Consider the following 20,532-nt stretch of genomic DNA (forward strand, 5'->3'; position numbering starts at 1 on the left):
AGTAGGGCAGTGCCTGCCCTGGCCCGGGGGCAGCACATGGCCTAGATTGAAGAGCCGTGATGCCTGCTGACAGATCCATGGCACACACAGCCACCCTGATGTTCACGCAGATTGCGGTGCTCTGACCTGTGGGCCAGGAAGCCACATGTCTGGGACTCAGGAGATACGTAAGCGGCTAATGGAGGCTTTGAGGCTGGGCACCAGGGCAGCCGGAAGGGCATTTACAGGAGCCCAGTAGCTCAGAGAACTGAGGAGGCGCTGAGCCTGGGTGGGAGGTAGGAGGGGCCCTGCTGCCAGCTTTCCAAGGGGCTTGGGTCCAGGCTTCAGGTGGTGGTGGGGGGGGGTTCAGGGAGGTTCTAGGGGCTGAGACCAGGGGTTCTGCGTCAATTGGGGATTGGGGGGTAGCTGAGGTGGGTCTTTTGCACAAGGTGCAAGGATTCAGCTATGTCAGGGTGGGCAGTACCGAGGTGGGCAGATTGAGAAGCCTTCTACGGTTCATCATTGAGCCCCAGGGTGCCAGGTCCTGGGGAGGGAGTGCAGGACACGCACAGAGATAAGTCTGATTGCTGGCTTTGAGGAGTTGTGTGTGTCTGTGAAGCAAACTGCGGATTTATATAAAGCAAATATGTAATTACGTGGCCCTAGGTTTTAGCTCTAAGAGTCCAGGAGCACAAAAACAGTTGCAGGCACCATGGTTCTGGTGGTTGCAGCAGGCTTCTGAGAAGAGGTGCTCACGCTTGAGCTGGATGACGGACTTAGGGGAGAGGGGAGGGACAGGATGTGGAGTGAAGGGCTTATGGTGGAGAGACCGAGTGGTGGGCACGAGGGGTGCTACAGGGTGGCTCTTGGGGTTACCCTAGGGATGGGGAGCCAGTCTCTGGGCAGGAAGCCCCCATCCAATGCGAGCTCATGCCTGTAGAGCCCCCACAGCAAGTTGGGGCCCCAGGCCCGGAATGGGGCATGCGGGGAGCTGCCCTCATCTCCAGGATCTCTCTCCTGCCCTCCCAGCACATGAGCAGCCAGCCTGCTGACCGCCACTCCACACCTGTCCACCCCGCAACGGCCACACCATGTCCGGCTCCTACGATGAGGCCTCGCTCGCTCCAGAGGAGACCACCGACAGCTTCTGGGAGGTGAGGCTTAGATGCTCCCCAGGTCCTGGGGACCAGGCAGCCTGGCTGCGTGGAGGTCCAGGCTCCCACCCACCCGTGACCTCAGATCTTGCTCCCCAGCCCCACGGACCCCTCCAAAGCCCTCCGTGTCCAGCGGGCAGTTGTTGCCACCAAGTGGTTCCTACAGACCATTGAGCCCAGAGCCCCTCTGCCTCACAGCTGCCCCTGGAGAGATCCTGTGGAATTTATGATGTGGAACAGGGCCCTCCTGACCCTCTGCTCTGGGGGCCGCGGCTCAGACTCCTTGTGCTTCACGCAGGCAGGTGCAGCACTTTACAGCTTGCGTGGCCTTTCACAGCCGTGCCCCGCCTCCTACCCTATGCAGTGGGCAGGGGGCGGAGCACTGGTCACAGAAGTGGTACAAGTTCAGGGAGCCCCGCAGCGACAAAGAGGTGGAGTCAGCATTGCAGGAGCCTTCCAAAATATTGGAGACCCAGAAAGAAATTTTCCATCGGCTTCCAAAACCCAAAGTAAAAACTGCCAAACCTAAATTAATAAGTGTTTAATGAGATGTCTACAAAACATAATATTGTGTCAGGAAGCTGCAGATCAGCTCAACGCTTATATGACTCTATATAAATATAATAGATTTAGCACGGCAAGTACAAAATGAATAATTCATCTAAGTCCAAATTATAAATATCCTTCTGCACTTGGTGGCAGTGAGGAAATTCTGTTTAAAGTGGGATGAGGCAGTGTATAGACGGTGGGGTGTGAGGGGGGGTGTCCAAGTCTCCATCAGTTTGAGGGTCCAGAGCCCCCAGGGTGTGAGCGCCGGGTGGCCCGGCGGGCGCCCCCTGCAGGACAGGGTGGCCAGGGCGGCCGGGCGGGCGAGGCGGGGAGCCCGCGGGAGTCGTGCTCGCTGCTCGGCCGCCAGGTGGGGAACTACAAGCGGACGGTGAAGCGCATCGATGACGGGCACCGGCTGTGCAACGACCTGATGAACTGCGTGCAGGAGCGCGCCAAGATCGAGAAGGCGTATGCGCAGCAGCTCACCGACTGGGCCAAGCGCTGGCGCCAGCTCATCGAGAAAGGTGCCCCTCCCCCTCCTGCCCCATGCCCAGCCCTCGCGCACACCCCAGGCGCTAACCGGCCCCCCACTGTCTGGGTCCCGGGAGCGCCCTGCCTCTGCACACTTCCCCTCCCAAACCACGCAGGCCTCCCTGTCCCCGGTCAACTCTACTTTCTGCAATTTTAGGTTGGATTAAAAACAAATAACTTTTTATTTTGAAATAATTTAAGCTTAGAGAACAGTTGCTAGAATAGTACAGAGAATTACATATCTTTCACCTAGACTCACCAGCTCACATTTTAGCACGTTTGTTTTCTCACTCCCTCTCTATTTATAGGCATAGCTTTTCTGAACCATTCAAGTTAGAGACATGCCCCTTCACCCTAAATTCTTCATGTATCACCGAAGAATAAGAACATTTGTTTACATAACCATAGTTCAGCTATCAAATTCAGGGCGTTTAATGTGGCCCATATGCAAATTTTATTATAGCAATTGTTCTTGCTGGTCCAGATCCTGTGGGATGTCTGGTCCCGGTGGCTTCCTGTTATCTGTCACCAGTTGGTTCTTCAGTTTTACCTTCAGTCAACATTCCTGGAGCACCGACTGTGTGGCTGGTGCTATGCTGGCTTGTGAGAGCTCATGGGGGTCCAGGCTGCCGCCCATGGGGCTGACAAGTTGATGGGGGAGACAGGGAGTAGGCCCAGAGATGGACGCTGTAAGAAGAATTCATGAGGGCTGGAGGCCGAGGTGTGTGAGGATAGAGTACTCAGAAAAGGCTTCCCGAAGGAGGTGGCTGTTCTTGGGCCCTGGAAGATGGGCCCTGGAAGATGGATAAAACTGTAGGGAGAGCAGAGGAGGGCATTTCTGCTGCCATGGGAAGTATGGGGAAAGCCTTAGAGAAAGGAGGCGTGAGGCGAGCCTCTGGGCCAGGGGTAATGAGGACCCCGTGACCACATGGCCATTTCCTCAGGCCCACAGTATGGCAGCCTGGAACGGGCCTGGGGTGCCATGATGACGGAGGCGGACAAGGTGAGCGAACTGCACCAGGAGGTGAAGAACAGCCTGCTGAACGAGGACCTGGAGAAGGTCAAGAACTGGCAGAAGGATGCCTATCACAAGCAGATCATGGGCGGCTTCAAGGAGACCAAGGAGGCTGAAGACGGCTTCCGCAAGGCCCAGAAGCCCTGGGCCAAGAAGATGAAGGAGGTGCCTGGTGGGCGGCTGCCACGGAAGGGGCGAGGCTGGGCAGCTGGGCTCAGAGGGGCAGACTGATCAGAGGGAGGGTCTCTACAGATGTGGCAGGCAGTGCACTGCCCACTGGTATTGGGCCCACAGGAGAGCAGCACTGCCTGCCAGAGAGAAACACCCACAGATGGGGCAGGCACTGCAGTGCCCGAGGGGAGGGTGTCCATAGGGGCAGGCGGTGCAGGGAAATGCACAGATGGGTGGGCACTGCTCCTGAATACCTGGAGCTGGGGCCTGCATCCCTTCCGCCTTTTAAGAATGTGTGCTCACAGCTCCCGGTGGAGTGGGCAGGTGGGAGGGGTTGAAAGTGAACACGTTTGCTTCTGCTTACACCCTGCCTCCTCTCCCCCTCCCCACAGCTAGAGGCAGCCAAGAAGGCCTACCATCTGGCCTGCAAAGAGGAGAAGCTGGCCATGACCCGGGAGATGAATAGCAAGACGGAGCAGTCGGTGACACCTGAGCAGCAGAAGAAGCTGCAGGACAAAGTGGACAAGTGCAAGCAGGATGTGCAGAAGGTGCTGGTCGGGCTGGGGTCTCAGGGCCCCTTGGAGTGGGTGGCAGCTGGGAGCTGCAGGCCTGGCTCTCACCACCACCCCCCACTTTGCCCTGGTTCCTATAGACACAGGAGAAGTATGAGAAGGTGCTGGATGACGTGGGCAAGACCACACCCCAGTACATGGAGGGCATGGAGCAGGTGTTTGAACAGTGCCAGCAATTTGAGGAAAGGAGGCTGGTCTTCCTCAAGGAGGTGCTGCTAGACATCAAACGTCACCTCAACCTAGCTGAGAATAGCAGGTAGCTGGGCGTGGCGGCACGGTGGGCACAGGCAGAGGCAGCAGCGCATCCTGGGCCCTATGTTATAGTGACAGGAAGGGGAGGGCGGAGCTGCAGGGGCCAGTAGCTGCCTGGGTGTAAGCTGACGCACACCAGATACTCAAGAAACATGCTTGGATGGATGGGTGAGTGGCTAAGGTGGGGATGGAGAAAGGTGCCCACTGGGCATACCTGGAGCTGCCCACTCAGAGATTGCTCCTTGGGAAGCAGCCTGATTCCCAGCTGGGGGGCACGCCAGCACCCTGGTCTCCTGAACAGGCTCTGGCCCTCACTGAGGCTGAGATGGGGCCATGGTGCATCTTGCCCTGCACCTCTCCATCTCCCCCGTGCACAGCTACGTTCAAGTGTACCGGGAGCTGGAGCAGGCCATCCGGGGGGCCGACGCCCAGGACGACCTCAGATGGTTCCGCAGCACCAGCGGCCCTGGCATGCCCATGAATTGGCCCCAGTTTGAGGTGAGGATGTGTGGGGATGGGGAAGGGGAATCTGAAACAGCTGGAAGGAGCCTCGGGGGGCAGCCCCCCAGCCTGACTGCTCCCCTGACACCCCCCAGGAGTGGAACCCAGACCTCCCGCACACCACCACCAAGAAGGAGAAACAGCCCAAGAAGGCAGAGGGGGTAGTGCTGACCAATGCTGCTGGGATGGTGGAGTCCACATCCCAGGCTGGGGACCGTGGCAGGTAAGTGCCTCCTACGGAGCTTCCTGGGGGCCAGGGGGGTCCACATCCTGGGACAGCTGAGTTTTACCTCAGGAGACAAGAAATGGTCTAAATCATGGCAAGCTTGGGCTCCTCTCAAAGGTAGTGATAGATAACCCCATGAGAGCACCTACTGTGTGCCAGGTACTGTTCTAAGCATTTTCCATAAATTAGCTCCTTGATGTCTCTCAGCACTCTGAGGAGTGTGTAAATATTCCCATTTTACAGATGGAGAAATCAACACCCAGAGAGGTTAAGTGACTTGCCCAAGGTCACACAGCTGGTTAGTAAGCCTCAGAGCCAAGATATGATGCCCAAGAGGTCTGGCTGCAGAATCCTCACTCATATATTTGCCTTGGCCTTCTTTCTTTCTTTTCTTGTGTTGTTTTTTTTTCTTCCAGTTTTATTGAGATATAATTGATACATAGCACTGTATAAGGTTACGGTGTACAGCATAATGGTCTGACTCACATCTGTCATGAAATGATTATCACAATAAGTTTAGTGAGCATCCATCATCTCATATAGATACAAAGTTCAAGAATTCGAAAAGAATTGTTTTCCTGGTGGTGAGAACTCTTAGGATTTACTGTTGTAACTTTCATAGATAACATACAGCAGTGTGAATTATCTTTATCATGTTGTACATTACATCCCTAGTACTAGTAATCCTCACTCTTAGCCACTGGGTTGTAATACCCCTTTCAGATGAGGGGTCAGATGTTCTCTGGGGTCTCCTTCAGCACCACCTCACTCAAGGGCTGAGTAATGCTAATAGTCCTGCCTCCCATCTGGTTAAAGAGCTGTCAGTGAGGGTCACTGGCTCCAGACCCCGTCTTACAAGGCCCGTCCTTGCTCCAGCCTTGGTGGACTTTAGGGTCAGGGCTCTGGTTGGGAGGAGGGGGCAGCCCTAAGGACAGGGTGAGAGGCCACTCATGCTGGGTCCTCTCTCTGCCTCTCAGTGTTAGCAGCTACGACAGGGGCCAGACTTACGCCACTGAGTGGTCAGACGACGAGAGCGGGAATCCATTTGGGGGAAATGAAGCCAACGGGGGCTCCAACCCCTTCGATGAAGACGCCAAGGGAGTGCGTGTGCGGGCGCTCTACGACTACGACGGCCAGGAGCAGGACGAGCTCAGCTTCAAGGCTGGTAAGGGGGCGGGGCCGGTCGAACCTGGGGTGGGGCCTGGCGCATGGGCGCGGCCAAGACCTGGAGGGCGACCTGTGCCTCGGGGGCAAGACTTCAATTGGAGAGCAAGGGCAGGGCCTGAGAGTGGCAACTGGGTGCCAGGGGCAGAATCTGGACCCGAGAATAGGGTGGGGGTAGGGCCAGAACAAGTATTGGGGGCGGAGCCTGAGGGCAGGGCTGCCAGGAGGACGGACAGGACTAGGGCAGTGAAGCTGGAGGCGGGGCCTGGGTTTCTGGGGTGGAGCCGAGATTAGGTGGTTGGCTGGGCCGCCCGTGGGTGTTGAGGTGTGGGTGGGGCTGATCTCGTGGTGGTGGTGGTGGGGGGCTGGCAACCGGGCAGTAATGGGAGGGGCACTGGGGTCAGCCCAGTGTAATCAGAGGGCTTACCCAGCAGGTGGGGGTGGGGGTCAGTCCTCTCTGAGTTCCTGTCAACCAGCTCCTCTGTGTCCCCTCCCTAGGAGATGAGCTCACCAAGCTTGGCGAGGAGGACGAGCAGGGCTGGTGCCGCGGGCGGCTGGACAGCGGGCAGCTGGGCCTCTATCCCGCCAACTACGTGGAGGCCATCTAGCTACCCTGCTCCCCTCCACATCACTCCCACTATTCACCCACCGCCTCCCCTCCCTGCCCACTCTTGTCCTCCTCCCCTCGCCATAGAGTTCCAGACATATTTTCCAATCAAGCTTTTATTTTTTTAAAAGTCAAAACAGAACAAAACAAAAAAATACTAAGAGACAGAGCATTTGCCTGGAGGCCAGGGTGGTGGGACTTGGGGTGATGGCCCCAGGGTAGGTGAGGGTCTTAGGACTTAGCCCAACAGCGACATCACAACATCCTCTCTTCAGATCCCACCAGAGAGTCTCCTGAGCCCAGAGGGGTGTCTCCTGGACCCTTTCATCCTGCCTCAGTCCCCCCAGCCTTCCCCTCCCCACCCCAGGCTGCCGGCACCTGCCTCCATTTTCTGGGCCTGGTTTTATGACCTCTGCCTCCAGCCCCACCCTGCTCCCCTCCCACCACCTCCCTATTGTGAAAGACCTCCCCTGCAGACCCCCAAGAAGGGGGCCTCCTCTTTAGTCTTCCACTCTGCCTGGGGAGTACCCTTCTCCTAGCCTTGCGCCTCAGGACTGGTGGGGCTGGAGGAGGGATAGTCACCCTCTTCTCCCATAGAGCTTTCCAGGGGTCCCTAGACTCCCCAGGACATGAAGAGGGGTGAGTTGGAGTTGGTGACAGTGTGACTAGGGTGTAGGAGGGTGAGTGAACGGGGAGCAGGCTCAGCGGAAGGACCGGGACCCTGCTGGGGCCCTTCTTTGCAGCTGTCAGTACTTCCGGCACAGGCTCTTCCTCAGACCCCTGCCCCTGCTCTTGTAAGGCCTTAGGCCGTGGGGAGGGGCCCCAAAGCCCAGCGCAAAGCCAACAACAGTAGCAGCCTCCTGGGGAGGAGGGCCTCTTGCCCCCCCTGCCTCCCTCCCTCCCTCCCTCCATGTCCCTCTAAAACTGTAAAACCACTGGGCTAAGCTGGCCTCCCATGCCTCTCTCCCCTGCTCTGGCCTGCCTGGGGAGGCACTGGGGACCCGGTGCCTGTGGCCAATGGGAGAGGCATGGGTTTGCAGGAGGGAGGAGCCCCGGCCTCAGGAGCAGGACAGTCGCCAGGTCTTTCTTCCTTGTCCCCTCTCGCCCAACCCCAGCCCCTGGCAGCCCCTCCTGCTGGCAGCCCCTCCATCTCTCCAAGCCTGGTTCTCAGTTAAAGAACTTTTGTGGGTGGGAGGAGGCAAAGGGCCTCCTGCAAGAGCAGGAGTGTTTCCTGTGGTTGGTGAAAGGAAGTGGTGCTGGATTACCAGGTATTCGTACCAGGTACCAACCAGCCTTGCCCATAGGAGTGGGGCGAGGGTGCTTGAGAAGCCGACCAGGGCAGGACAAGACCCAATGAGGTAGGGGAATGATGGGAAGAGGCGTCTCGGGAACCTCCGGGGTGAGGCCTTGAGGCTTCCTGCAGCACCAGGTGAGGTTACTGCTCACAGCTGACGCCACTTCTGAGCTTCGGGCCTGCAGACACCCTACCCGCTCAGCTCCAGCAGCCCCTGGACCCCGGGCCTCCAGGTAAAGACAGTGTGATACCCCAGCCCCTCCATCAGCCTCCGTCCTCTTTTGCTCCGTGCTTCTCCCAGCAGCCCACTCAGGAGGTCGCAGACCTCAGCCTCAGGGCCCTGAGCCTGGTCATGTGAGGACCTGGGCAGAGTCACAGGGGCCTGAGCTGGTGCAGGCCTCCTTTGGGGTCAGGGGAGTTGGGGGTTTGGGGACAATGGCACCCCCAGGGTCGGGCAGACTCCCCTCTCAGCACCCCTGTTCTTGTTATTGTCTGCCTTCTGGGCCTCTGCTGCAGCCTGGGATGTGCCCTAGGCCCCTCAGAGCCTGAACTAAGATTTCGGAAGCCTCAGGCCTTCGGACTCCAGAACAAAAGCCTCTTCAGCCTCTCCCCAAGGGCAGGAGTTGGGCTTGGAGGCCTCTGCCCCTTGGAAGGCAGGAAGCGAGCACATCTGCACCTTGGGTCTGGGCTCCCCCTCTCTGTGCCCGCGGCTTCCTGGTACCTGGGGAGGGGCTGTGGCCCTGGCTGGACCCCAGGCCTGTCCCCCTCAGCACTCTAGCAGCCCACTCCGGGGCAGGGACTCGAAACCCATTCCTTCTGAGCAACCACCTCCACGGCCCTGTTGGGGACACCACTCCCTCTCAGTCCCCAGGCTCCTCAGGACCCCAGGGCAGGAGGGTCTCCCACCCGGAAGTCCCCCTGAGCCCCACCTGTCAGTGCTGGTGTCAGTCACTCAACGCCCACCGCCTCCCGCAGCCCCTGTCCGCCCCCTGGATGCTGCGCAGGGCGCTCTGCGGGGCTCGGTGTGTACCGTGTTTTGTCCCCAGTTAAGCGCCCTTTCTGCGGCCTGGCTCTGCGAGGAGCCGGGGCTGCCCCGCCGCCTGCCACCCTAGGCTTCCTGACTCCATTAGTCCAACACCTGTGAAACTCCGTGGTCTCAGCAATGCACCCGTTTTGTACATGATTGTGTAATTTAAAGGTATATAAATACAAATATATATATATATAAGTTGTGACTGTATGACTGTGGATAAAATCCAGAACTGTGTCAACCTGGCTGGACGTTGTCATCCTGAGTCTTGTGTGTCTTGCGAGCGCTCTGAGAGTTGCCTGCGGTTGGACGTCTGTTGGGGAGCATGCTGGGTACTGTCCTGGCGACCACCACGGGCTGGGGGCCTGAGGGCTGGTCCCTTCACCTTCCAGGGCCCTGGGTCCTGTCTGTACAGGGAAGGTCACACCTGATGCTCTCTAAGGCTCCAAGGCTGTGCCCTTTAGAATCCGGGTGCCTGGTGATGAGCACTGACCAGGAGACCTGGGGCACCCGGGGTCCCAAACTCATGGTTTAAGGATGAATTTGACCCCTAAATAGGTTTCCATTTTTAAAGCAAAATTCTAAAAGTGGCTGCTGAGGCCTGTGGCTTCTGGTGTTCACAGTCCCGGCTCCCCGTGGTGTGACATCAGGCCATGCCACACTTTCCTGTGTCCTGCCTGACCTCTGACAGCACTTCTGTGTGGGGCCCCTTGTGGAGCAGGACAGGGGCTCTGGGCTCCTAACTCTGTTATAACCGGGGCTCAGCCCCCAGCCCAGCTTCAGCTCCAGTCCTAGCCCCTGCTCCAGCTTCCCCACTCCGGCCAGATCCCCTCTGGGGCAGGGCAGGAATCCCTGTCCCAGTCCTGCCATCAGGTCACTGTGTCCCCACCCTGGGTCTCAGCCTCCCCCGTCTGGTTAGATGTCTCTCTGAGGCCCTTCTGGCCTTGACAGCCTGACAGGGTCCTGACACAAACCCTCGTTCAAGGTAAATATACTATAGTCCCCTCACCCCTACTGTTTTCCCCCAGCCTTGGGGCATGCTCAGGGCAGGGAGAAAAGGTCCATTTGGGGATTGGATCTGTTCTCTCCCCCGTATTCTTCATCCCCCAGATCCACCTCCAGGGCCAAACCCCTGGTTTTAGCCAGAGGACTCTTCAAGTAAAGATAAAAGTTTGCCTTATTTGGACAGGCTGTTCCATGCAGTTATGGGGAGCCCTGGAGGCAGGCTCCCCTGCAGAAGGTCAGGGAGTACCTAGGCTAGATGGAGTTCTGACAGGCAGGTGTGTGAAGGAGAAAAAGGATTCCGGAGTTTGCTGCCAGCACGCGAGGTGTCACTGGATGCGTGTGTGCCTCTGTGCCTCGTGCAGATCCACACAGCAGGGAGCTGCCCCACCCAAGCCCCCCCGCAGCTCCGCGTTCTGGAGCGCCTCCAGCTCCCCACTCCTCACCCCTAATCCTCCTCCCTCCCTCCCAGCCCCAGCCTGAGATCCGAGGCCTCTCCAGGCCCAGGCCTAGCTGGGGACCTGCAAGCAGGTGGCTCCAGGGACTTAGGCCTGCTGGAGACAAAACCAGTACAGCAGAGCCGAGCTGGGTTCTGGCCAGGGCCCAGTCTGCCCCCTCCCCGGGGGTGGGCAGACAGCAGGGGCCCAGCGAGGCACTGGCCTGGGGCAGGGCCTCCTCCTCCTCCCAGTGCAATCCCAGCTGACAGATGCCAAGGTGCTGTTTGCTCACTGCCAGGAGTAAACTTTCTTCTGGAGACAATAAAATTGCTGAGGGCAGAAGGTGCAGTACAGGGCAGCATTTAACCCTCAGTGGTCTGGGTGGCGCTGGGCTGTCTCCTGGAAGCCTGTCATCAGAAGCTAAGCGTTACAGAGGCTAAGGGCGCTGACAGAGCAGGAGGCATGGAGGAACAGGGAGAGAGAGCCCTGTCCTTGTGGGTTCAGTTCTTGGTTCTGCCGCTGATTGGCTGTGTGACTGTGAGCGAGCACTTAACTGCTCTGAGCCTCAGTTTCCTCAGCTGCAAAGTAGCGTGTGTGGGGGGGTGACCCTTACCTCACAGTTTTGTTGGGAAGGTTCATGACAAAGAGCAGTGGAAGCACCTGGCTGCCTAGTCCGCCCTCAGGTCAGCTGAGCTGGATGAACAAACGTGAGGGGAGCATGAGGAAGCCGAGTTGCTTTGCCCAGGAAAGAAGGCAGTGGGTTCCATCTCCCTCAGCACACAGATGAACACTCAGACCCACCCCTTTTTCCCGTCAGGAGCCCTGGCCCCTCACACCTAGCTTGCAGGGCTCACAGCTTCCGGGCCCCTGAGGAGGTCTGTGGCTTCTCTCAAGAGAGGAATTGCCAGCAAGCCAACCTCTCTTCCACTCTTGTTTGCTGCAGAGCCAGTGTCCCATGAGGAAGACTGAAGGCTCCATCCTCTCCCACAGCCCTGCTGCCCAGCCCAGAGCCCCTTCAGGTGGCCAAGCAGAGGCAAGGGCTGTGGACCCCCTCACAAGAGGGGCAGCCCTCGGCCCACCCCAGGGGAAAGTCCTGATCTAAAGCAGAGCAGGAGGATGGGAAGGACACCACCATCTCTCCAGTCCTGCCGTAGACCCTTTTCAGCCCCAGCCCACGCCCTCCTTCCAGCTGACACCAGGTCAGGGGAGATGAGGGCCAGTCCAGCCCCTCGTTGGCCTTGAGGACTCACTGCCTCTCTCCCACTGCTTCTACCAATCAACTGCCCCTTTCCTTTTAGGCTCAGCTCAATGCCACCTCCCCCAGGAAGCCTCCCTTGACCACCCCAGTCTCCTGTGACCACAGCCTTTTGAGCATTGATGGCCTCCAGGCTGTGCCACTCTCTCACCGTACGTAGGACACTGGGGCCATGTCAATTCTCTAGTATCTTTATTATCCATCCCCAGGGCACCCCTGGCTTCCCAACTTGGGGGTGTAGGTCCCTGCACCATGCCAGGCATGGTACAGAATGGGTGGCAGAGGGCACTGGACTGCGAGTGGCCTTGGCCAAGTCACTGCCATTCTGTCGGCTCTGCTCTGGAACTTCTGGGGTCAGAGGCTGGGTGGAGGGAGGGCCTTCCCTGGGGTGCCATGAACACTGAGAACAGCCCTGGCTTCCACCGTCCTCCAGTGGACTGGGCGCAGGAGCAGTGAGACCCAAAGAGAAAGCATGCCCACCCCGGGGTCCCTCGGGCCCCAGAGAGCTCACTGACACCCGTGGAGCGAGGGGCCATCCCCTCCCTGACCTTGAACTACGGATGCCAGCAGACTGCCCTCTCCCCCAGCTCAGGGTCTGGCTGAGGCAGGGCAGGCAGAGGGGAGGTCTGGCGAGGGCAAGGTTCGGGCCCAGGGCCTGGCCGCAGCACTCAGACGGGGTGCACGAACTGGTAGACCAGGCCCAGGGCCTGGCCGCAGCGCTCAGGTGGGGTGCACGAACTGGTAGACCAGGCGCTGGGAGATGTCCGGCTTGCGGATGATGCCCTTCTTGTAATACTGGCGGATGGAGCGGCTCAGCTTGTCGTAGTTCATGGCGGGGCGGTTCTTGCGGATGCCCCACAGCCGGGCCACCTGCGCGGAGTCCTCGATTTTGAAGATGCCTGGGGCAGCAGGAGGGCCCAGAGAGAGCCAGCAGTGCAGGCGGGGCGGCAGGAAGGAGAAAGACCAAGACCAGCAGGTCAGTCTCTCACAGCCAGGGGGGCTAGAGTCGCCCGGGGTAGGGCCAGGCGCTGGGCCATGATACCTTCTCCCACGGTTGTGGTGAGGGTTAAAGGAACATGTGGGAAGGGTGTTCCACAGGGCCCAGGAAGTGGTAAATCCTACCATGGACTCACAGACCTCCTGGTGCAGGGTGAACCTGCATTACGTTGGTTGGCGACTTGGGGCCCTGAGGGCCTGATCCTTGCCAGCCTCTGCTCCTAAGTGTGGGGTGTGGACACCCCACACAGAAGCCCTGCGGGGCTCCGGGCTGCAGACATGGCTCATTTGGCAAGGTCACCCGTGCAGTTCCCGAGCCTGAAAGACCGCTTTGCGATTCTCAGACACTTCAAGCCCACACAGCCCTTTCTGGCAGGATTAATTGGTAGGAGATGGTGGAAAGAGTGGATCTGGAGCCAGGCTGACCTGGGTTGGAATCCTGGCTCTGCCATTTTCTACCTTTAGAAGTTGTCTGAGACCCCGTTTTCCTGTCAGTAAGAGGGGGTTGTTAGTGGTCATGTTGTTGAGTGGGTACGGAAAGCGCTTAGAGCAGAGCCTGAAGGAAGTACCCCTTAGGATGAACTATTACTCATAAATACCCCGAGTTCTCATTCTAAACCACCTGGCAAAGCCCAGGTCAGCACACCCTCTCCAGGCAGGCTCCCCAGACCACCCCACCCTCCCTGATCTCCCTGCCCTCATGGGACAGTCTCCCTGGAGTACCGGCTCACTCTCAGTCTCAAATATACACATGGGATCACCACACCTTGTGCAGGAACTTTTCCACCCCTCCTAACGCCTTCCCGTGCTCCACACTCAGCCCCAAAGTCACTCCTCTGTGAAGCCCTCCTGGACCCAGGCACGGCTGACCCCATCACAGCCCAACACATTCTGCACACCAGCTCATTTCACTGCTGGTTCTCCTACAAGACTGTAGGTCCCTGGAGGGTGGGGTACCGCTGAATTCTCCCCACACCCTCAGGACACTGTAACCCTCCATAAATGTCGGCTGAGCAAGTGTGGAACCAGAGGAGGTGCACAGGGAAGGTTTGCTGGATGAATGAATCTGGTCCATTTCACAAACATGAAGACTGGGGTCCAGGAGCCCACGGCTACTAATGGCAGGAGGGGGCCTAGAACCCAGGTTTCTTGGCTCCGAGCCTTTTCTAAAACACACACCCGCACACCATCCAGCCTTGTTGCTGTCCAATGTGGTCCCCACTAGCCACATGTGGCTCTTAGCCCTTGAAATGTGGCTGGTCTGAAGTAAGGTGTGCTGTAAGCATAAAATGTATACCAGATTTCAAAGACTTAGGAAATATCTCATTAATAATTTTTGTATCGATTATATGTTGAAATTATATGAATTTATAACATTGGATTAAACAGATGTATTATTAAAATTAAATTCACCTGTTTAAAAAAATTTTTAATTGTGGCTACTTGAAAATCTAATATTACCTCTGTTGCCCGCACTGTAGTTTTCATTGGATACCATCAGTCTCCTCCGTCAAGCTCTGATGTTTTGAGGGTAAAGACCGTGTCCGGTTCTCAGCAGAGTTCTAAGGCCCTGCTATGTCCCAGGCACTGTGTGTCACTGGGGACCCTCAACAGGCAGAGCCCAGCCCGGGAACACGTGTGGACACAGACGGCACACAGACCCTGGGCCGGTCCAGTAAGAGTGCGTGTGTGGCATTCAGGGCAAAGGTGGGGGCAGCTCCAGCCCTCTGCCCTGCCCCCAACCCTCCCTGCCCAGCGCCTGGCAGGACCACAGGCTCCCAGCAGCCCCCTCCCCTCCTGCCCCTGGCACTGCTCACCCTTCTCCTTGTTGAGCCACCGGATGAAGCGGCCATAGCTGTGTGGCTTCAGCAGCAGTTCCTTGAGAAACTGCCACAGGTGGATGGGCTGCCCGGAACAGGATGAGTCCACCTCGCTGTCCGTCCAGCTCTCTTCGCTGGTCGACGCTGGGCAGCCAGGGAGGGTGGCGGTGAGTGGGGAGCCCCCTTCTTCAATGGCTGCCCCAGCCCACTCCCAGACCCCAGAGCCCCGGCCGCCTCCCTGCCCTGCCTGACTCACCACAGTAGTGAATCGCCCCCAGGGACGTCCTCTCTTTCATCCAGGCCGCTGCGGGACAAGGAGAGGAAGTTGGGGACCAGAGAGACTCCCCCAAGGGAGGAGGAGGGCATTTGGGTGGAACTGTGGGGCCAGAGAAGCACCCCCCCGTGGCTCCCTCCCTCCCGCCAGCCTGTGAAGACCAGCTGTTTACAAAGCCTCCTCCTGGAAGAAAAGGTAGGATTTCGGAGCTGGGAGGGGCCTTAGAGGCCCTGCAGGCAGCCCCTTGTTCAGAGAGGAGTGGAAGTCAAGCCTTGCTTTGCCTCCCTTCTGTCACCTGTGAAATGGGGCTGGGACACCCCCTCACAGGTCTTGCAAGGATGCAGGGTGGTGAAGCCTGCACGGTGCCCAGCATAATAAAAACACTCCCTGCCCTCCAGCTGCCAAGCTCCCCGAGCACCACCATCCCCTCCTGCTCTCCACCTGACCCCCTCCCCAGACAAGCAGTGGGAGGCAGAAGCTGCCAGCTTCTGTCCACACCACCACCCGGCTTATAGCCTGGCACTGTCCACTGCTCTTGCCAGACCCCGGCAAGGGGCCTGGGCTGGGGCAGGACACTGGTTTCTGAGCCATGAGAGTGGGACCTGTCCTTTTATTCACCCTGGGCCCTGAGGGGCAGGGGCCTTGACTCGTGGAGCGAGGACTGACCCCTCTGAAGTGCACGGCTCTGTGCAGGGCACACTGGGCGCCCGATAAGATTGAGACCAAGTAAACATTAAGGGGTTGGCACGCAGCCATCAAAACTGGGGCAGCGGTATAGAGAGTGATGGGAAACAAGACCCAGGATACGCTGTTCAGTACAGAACAGCGTGATACCCGTACTATTCACGTTAGAAAGGGGTAGAAGTCACACTTACTCTTGCTTGTATATGCATAGACTTTCCTTGGCAAGGTACTCACAAAACTGGCAACAGTGGTTGCCTCTAGGGAGGGGGATTGGTGGGCCGGGGTAGGTGGGAGGGAGGATTATTCTTCATGGTATACTGTTGTTCACGATGGTCTTTTAAAAAATCCTGCACATTTATTACCTCATTTCTTCTTTAATGAAAACAACACAAAACAAACACAAAATTTTAAAAAGGACAAAGAAGAAGGACTTAGAGTATCTGATGTCCTGTGTCCTCACAGTCTAACTTCTATTTTTAACTTCCCATGTGCTCTGTCCTAAGTTCTGTGGCCTTGACCAGGGTAGGCAGTGGGTCAGAGCTGGAGAGTTCACCCAGGATCCGGGGAGGCAGCTGTCATTGGGGTTGGGATTCAGAACAGAACCCAGATTGGGACAAGGGGCTGCCTACCCAGTGGAGTGTAGCCTCCAGACAGGCATGCTGACCTAACTGTTCCCCTTGGTGTCCCTGGCTTGGAGCCCGCAGTGGGGGGTGGGGGGTGGGGCATTCTACCCACGCCTGTCCCACCTGATTTCCAGATGTCCAGGTGGGCGTGCAGCACGTCCCCGCCCAGGGGCGAGCGCTGGCGGAACTGCTCCTCCGACATGGCACACAGCTCTTTACCCCCCAGCTCCTGGAAGGCCTTGCCCACGGAGGGCAGCCGGTACTGGTGCTCTGTCCACAGGAGCCACTTCTGCACGTTGCCAGGGCTCCAGTCCACAGGGTCTGGGCAAGAGACACTCCTTCAGCCCTGGAGGCTGCTTGAGGGCACCACCCCCAAGGTGGCCCCTCTGCTCTGATGCAGCCTCCATAGGAACTGGTGGCCTGGGACCATGCACTCCTGAGATGGGGCCAGGCCAGGCCACATGGGGCCTTGAGGGGCTCTGTGGAGGGGGTACCGAAGAAGGGGGCAGTGACAGGAAGGAACCAGGGCCCTTGAAGCAAACATGGCTCAGGGCAGGGCAGCCTGGGGCCTCTGCACCCCCATCTCACCTGGACCTCAGGTCCTCCCAGACCCCTCCAGCCCCTCCAAAGGGCCTTTTGGGGAGCCACAGCCCTGGAGGGGACAGTGACATTAAACCAGAAACACCCAAGCTTCTTTCTTTCCCAGATGCCTCTTGCCTTCCCCAAACCCTTCAAAGAACCAGAGAAAAACCCAACCAAGAATTAGCTCTACAAACCCCACTCTCCGCCCACACTGTATTTTACAGATGAGGAAACTGAGGCACAGAGAGAGTTCCATCCCCTCGTCCAACACCTAACAAAGGGCTGGGGGCTGGGGAGCTGCTCAGTGCACGTGCACCAAATGTGGGGGAGCGGTGGCAGGGTACAGGGTGGCCGTGGGGCCAAGGCCCGGAGGCTTATAGGACCAAGGTGGCTTGGTCCTATAAGTTTCCCTGGGGAGCTGCCCTGGGGTGAGCCCAGCAGGCCACGTGGGTGGTGGCCAAGCTGCAGGCACAGACACAATGGGGCCTCCAAGTGAACGCTGTGGTCTAAGCTGGGTGACCTGCAGACTGGCCTGCCCTCACTTAATAAACCTATTTTCTTCCTCAGGGTCAAAGCAATTTGTTTCTGTCCCTATTGTTTAGAGGGCAGGGCCCTCCCCAACTCGGTGTGGGAGCGGAGGCACCGTGGGAAAAGCTCCTGGGTTGGGGGCTGGCATTGGGCCACTGGAGGATGGGGCCTGGGCAGGAGCTGCCTCAAGGCGGGACCTCAGCTGGGACTACTAGGTGGCAGGGGCTGGGCCTGGGTGACTGAGGAGGAGGAGCCAGGCCTAAGCGATGCCTGAAGACCCTTCCTGTGTGCGAGTCTCAGATGCCAGGGCCCAAAGGCCAAGGAGACGGGTCAGGCTTGCCCAAAGCTGGAGAGATGATGGAGGGACAGGGGACTGGAGACCCAGCAGCCCCTCAACCAGTAGCATAAGCTCCATAACCACACCTTCCAGGCCCTCACAGACACGTGCCTGGCCTCCTGATGTGCCCTCCTCATCAGAGCCCTCATCCCCACTGGACCAGTGATACATTATCCTATTTATTTATGATCTGTTTTGTCACTGTAACATTAGCTTCGTGAATGAAGGAGCCTTTGTGCTATGTTCACACTGAATTCCCCAGTGCTAGAACAGGGCCTGGTATATTAAGTTATTGTTTATTGAGCATCTATTATGTACAAGGTAACATCCTAGGAACTGGGGATGTAGCAGGGAACAAAACAAATGAAAATCCCTGCCCTTGGGGCATGTACATTCCAGTGGGGGAAACAGTCAGTAAACAAGATAAATATGCAGCATATCAGACGGTAGGAAACGTGAGAGAAATAAAGCAGGTTGGAGGAATAAGACGTGGGGGTATGGGGAGCAATTTCAATAGAGGGGTCAGGAAAGGCCTCATCGAGATGGTGCCATTTGAATCAAGACCTGAAGGAGGTGAGGGGCGAGCCAGGTAGGTATGTAGGGGAAGAGTGCTCTGGGTTGAGGGACCAGCAAGTGCAAAGGTTCTGAGGTGTGTGTGTTGCGGCAACAGCAAAGAGGCAGGAGTGGCTGGAGCAGAGTGAATAAGGGGAGAGTGGATTTAAGTGTGAGAGGAGGAGGTGGGCCAGATGGTGTAGAGCTCGTATTTGCTTCACCCGGCACCTACCAAGTGGGGACACTGGGCTGGTGCGGCTGGGGCACAGAGAGAGTGGGAACCTTGGATCCCAGGCTCGCAGCTGCTGTGTGTTAGGGGCTGAGTGTACGTGTAGAAGCACCAGCATCTCTGGGGGTGACCACAGTGCACCAGGCGGTGCCCCCACACCTCCCTGTGACCTCCGCTGGCCTGTGTCCCCTGGCGGAGGGGGGCGTGAGGAGGGGCTCACCTGCCGTGATGTTGAGCAGCTTGCAGGCCGTCTCGATGTCCTTGAGCACCTCGCCCACCACCATGGACTGCACCTGCTCCAGTGAATGCTCCTCCAGGGTGAGCCCACCCGGCGCCAGGTCCAGGCTGCCCCCCGGGGCTTGGCTGTCGATGACGGGGCACTGCTCGGGCTCCTCGGGCAGCTCTTCCCGAGTGCTGGCCCCGGGGCCCTTGGCCACCCAGCTGCTGTCCTCGGAGTACAGCATGTCGAAGTAGGAGAGGTAGAAGGTGGACAGGCCCTGCTCAGGTGTGGCAGGTGGGCTGGGGCTCCAGTCCCGTCTCTCGGGCCCCATTGCCCCTGCCCCTACTGCCACCTTCTCCAGGCCAGTCCGTAGCACAGTGTCGGGGGGCAGCAGGAGGCGGCTTGTGGGGACGCCACTCAGGCCCGGGCTGGCGCTGCCCATGCCGCTGCTGCTTGGGCTGGCGGCTGCGTCTACAGAAATAAAAAAGGAAGGAGAGTCAGGTCCTGCCTGCTTCCCCATCCCCATGGGGGCTGCTACGCTGGTTACAGAGATGAGGAGCCCAGCGGGCAGTGGCTGGGCCTGGGAGAGAGTTGGGGCTTCCGGGTCACTGGGCAGCTAGGACAGGGCTGGGAAGACAGGTCTTGTGGCTGGAAAGCCAGTGGGGTGGGAGTGGGGGCAGGACGGTAAACAGACAGCTCCCTTACTCCCCAGGGAAGCCAGGTTGGCTGCAAGCAGCAAATCTTTACACGTGTAGCCTGTTTAAAACAATCTTCTGAGGTTCTTGACCTCTTTCAGTCCTCACAGTGGAAGGCACAATTAGTCCCATTTGGTAGATGAGCAAACTGAGGCCTGGACAAGACGCCTTTAATATCCAGCCCTCTGTCCCTGGGCCGGCCCCCACCCAGATCCCAGTCCCCTGTCCTGTCGAGGAAGCTCCTTCTAAGAGCTAACCTAATCTTTTCTGCTGTAGCAAAGCTTGTTTTCTTTTACTCTGCCCTTGGAGCGGGTAGGGAAGGGAGAAGGTCACCATCATCTCCACCAGCTGGGTGAAGAATGAAAGGAGCAAGTGAGGGGTGTGGCAGGGTAGAATCTCCTCCCAGGTTGGGGAGGCGGACCCCCTTCCTCTCCCACAGGGCCACTTGGCGGGTGCGAATAAATTCCCGGCCTAACGCTGCTGAGGTGGTCACTGAACAACAACGTACAGGTGTGCTTGGCCCCGCCCCTACTCAGGGCTGGGTTCCTGGTACCTACCCTCCTTGTCCTTTCCTGAAAGGTGCTTCCCCAGCCCCTCCCAGCTCCCAGGCCCTCTTCTCTCCCCTCACGCCCAGAAGAACTCACAGCTCCCAAGGTGGGAGGTGCCAGGTGCAGACCTACAGGCCCACCTTCCCCACAGCTGCAGGGGCTGGTCAGAAGGCCCAGGCCCTGGGGGACAAATGAGTCCCTCAGCAAGTCAGACCCCACTCCTCTCCTACCTGCCGCCCCAATGCCTCCCAAGGGGCACCATTTGGCCTCAACACGAGGAACTACAGTGTCCCTCCCCATGGGTCCCCAGGCTCTGCTTCCCCTGGACCCTTTTCTCTGAGCCCCATATTGGAGTCCGTGGTTTGGGTGAGGCAGGGAACTTGCGAGATGTACATACACCAAAGAACTGGGGTCCCTGGGATATTTCCATGATTTGTGGGCTCAAAACTCAAGAATAAATCAGGACAGAGGTGGAAGATTACCAACAACATATGTTCCCCATAACACAGGGGATCATTCCGAAAGGAGGAAAGGAGCAGGTAAACCTGTTAAGGGCAAGTTAATGTGTGTCCTTTCTTGGGGGTATTTACATTTTAAACAGTGTTCTCAAAATGTGGTGCCGGGACCAGCCGCAACAGCACCACCTAGGAACTTTTGAGGAACTTGAATTCTTAGGCCCTCATCAGAGTAACTGAATCAGAAGCT

At 58.0% G+C, this 20,532-nt stretch overlaps 2 protein-coding genes across 3 annotated transcripts in view; one reads left to right on the forward strand and one right to left on the reverse strand.

The window, feature by feature from the left end:
• Positions 1-6,868, forward strand: part of PACSIN1 (protein kinase C and casein kinase substrate in neurons 1) — a 61,067-nt gene extending 54,199 nt beyond the window's left edge. Inside the window, exons 2-10 of the mRNA XM_024766387.1 lie at positions 1,009-1,133; positions 2,050-2,206; positions 3,158-3,393; positions 3,792-3,947; positions 4,052-4,227; positions 4,601-4,721; positions 4,820-4,947; positions 5,928-6,115; positions 6,613-6,868. Of these exons, the coding sequence (XP_024622155.1) occupies positions 1,071-1,133; positions 2,050-2,206; positions 3,158-3,393; positions 3,792-3,947; positions 4,052-4,227; positions 4,601-4,721; positions 4,820-4,947; positions 5,928-6,115; positions 6,613-6,722 (1,335 nt within the window). The 5' untranslated portion in view covers positions 1,009-1,070 and the 3' untranslated portion in view covers positions 6,723-6,868. The remainder of the gene's footprint in view (positions 1-1,008; positions 1,134-2,049; positions 2,207-3,157; positions 3,394-3,791; positions 3,948-4,051; positions 4,228-4,600; positions 4,722-4,819; positions 4,948-5,927; positions 6,116-6,612) is intronic.
• A 5,563-nt stretch (positions 6,869-12,431) lies between these two features.
• On the reverse strand, positions 12,432-19,026 carry SPDEF (SAM pointed domain containing ETS transcription factor). 2 transcript variants are annotated; one of them, XM_024766290.1, is made up of 5 exons: positions 18,585-19,026; positions 16,260-16,457; positions 14,812-14,859; positions 14,553-14,699; positions 12,432-12,638 (listed from the first exon to the last, which is right to left on the reverse strand). In XM_024766290.1, the coding sequence occupies exons 1-5, from the start codon at positions 19,024-19,026 to the stop codon at positions 12,460-12,462; spliced, it is 1,014 nt and encodes a 337-aa protein (XP_024622058.1). In that variant the 3' UTR covers positions 12,432-12,459. The 2 variants fall into 2 exon arrangements, with proteins under 2 accessions (XP_024622058.1, XP_024622059.1); XM_024766291.1 differs by lacking the exon at positions 14,812-14,859.
• Positions 19,027-20,532: the final 1,506 nt, after the last annotated feature.

The sequence above is a fragment of the Neophocaena asiaeorientalis genome, unplaced genomic scaffold, assembly GCF_003031525.2.
Source record: "Neophocaena asiaeorientalis asiaeorientalis breed wild unplaced genomic scaffold, Neophocaena_asiaeorientalis_V1.1 scaffold46, whole genome shotgun sequence".
NCBI classification, from domain to species: Eukaryota; Metazoa; Chordata; class Mammalia; order Artiodactyla; family Phocoenidae; genus Neophocaena; species Neophocaena asiaeorientalis.

Bases quoted from the DNA above. Each gene is read 5' to 3' on its own strand.
- SPDEF (XM_024766290.1), bottom strand. From the start codon at position 19,026: ATGGGCAGCGCCAGCCCGGGCCTGAGTGGCGTCCCCACAAGCCGCCTC. The intron at 16,458-18,584 runs GTGAGCCCCTCC...TCTCTTGCCCAG, and splicing joins GCTGCTCAACATCACGGCAG to ACCCTGTGGACTGGAGCCCT. The intron at 14,700-14,811 runs GTGAGTCAGGCA...CTGGCTGCCCAG, and splicing joins GGGGGCGATTCACTACTGTG to CGTCGACCAGCGAAGAGAGC.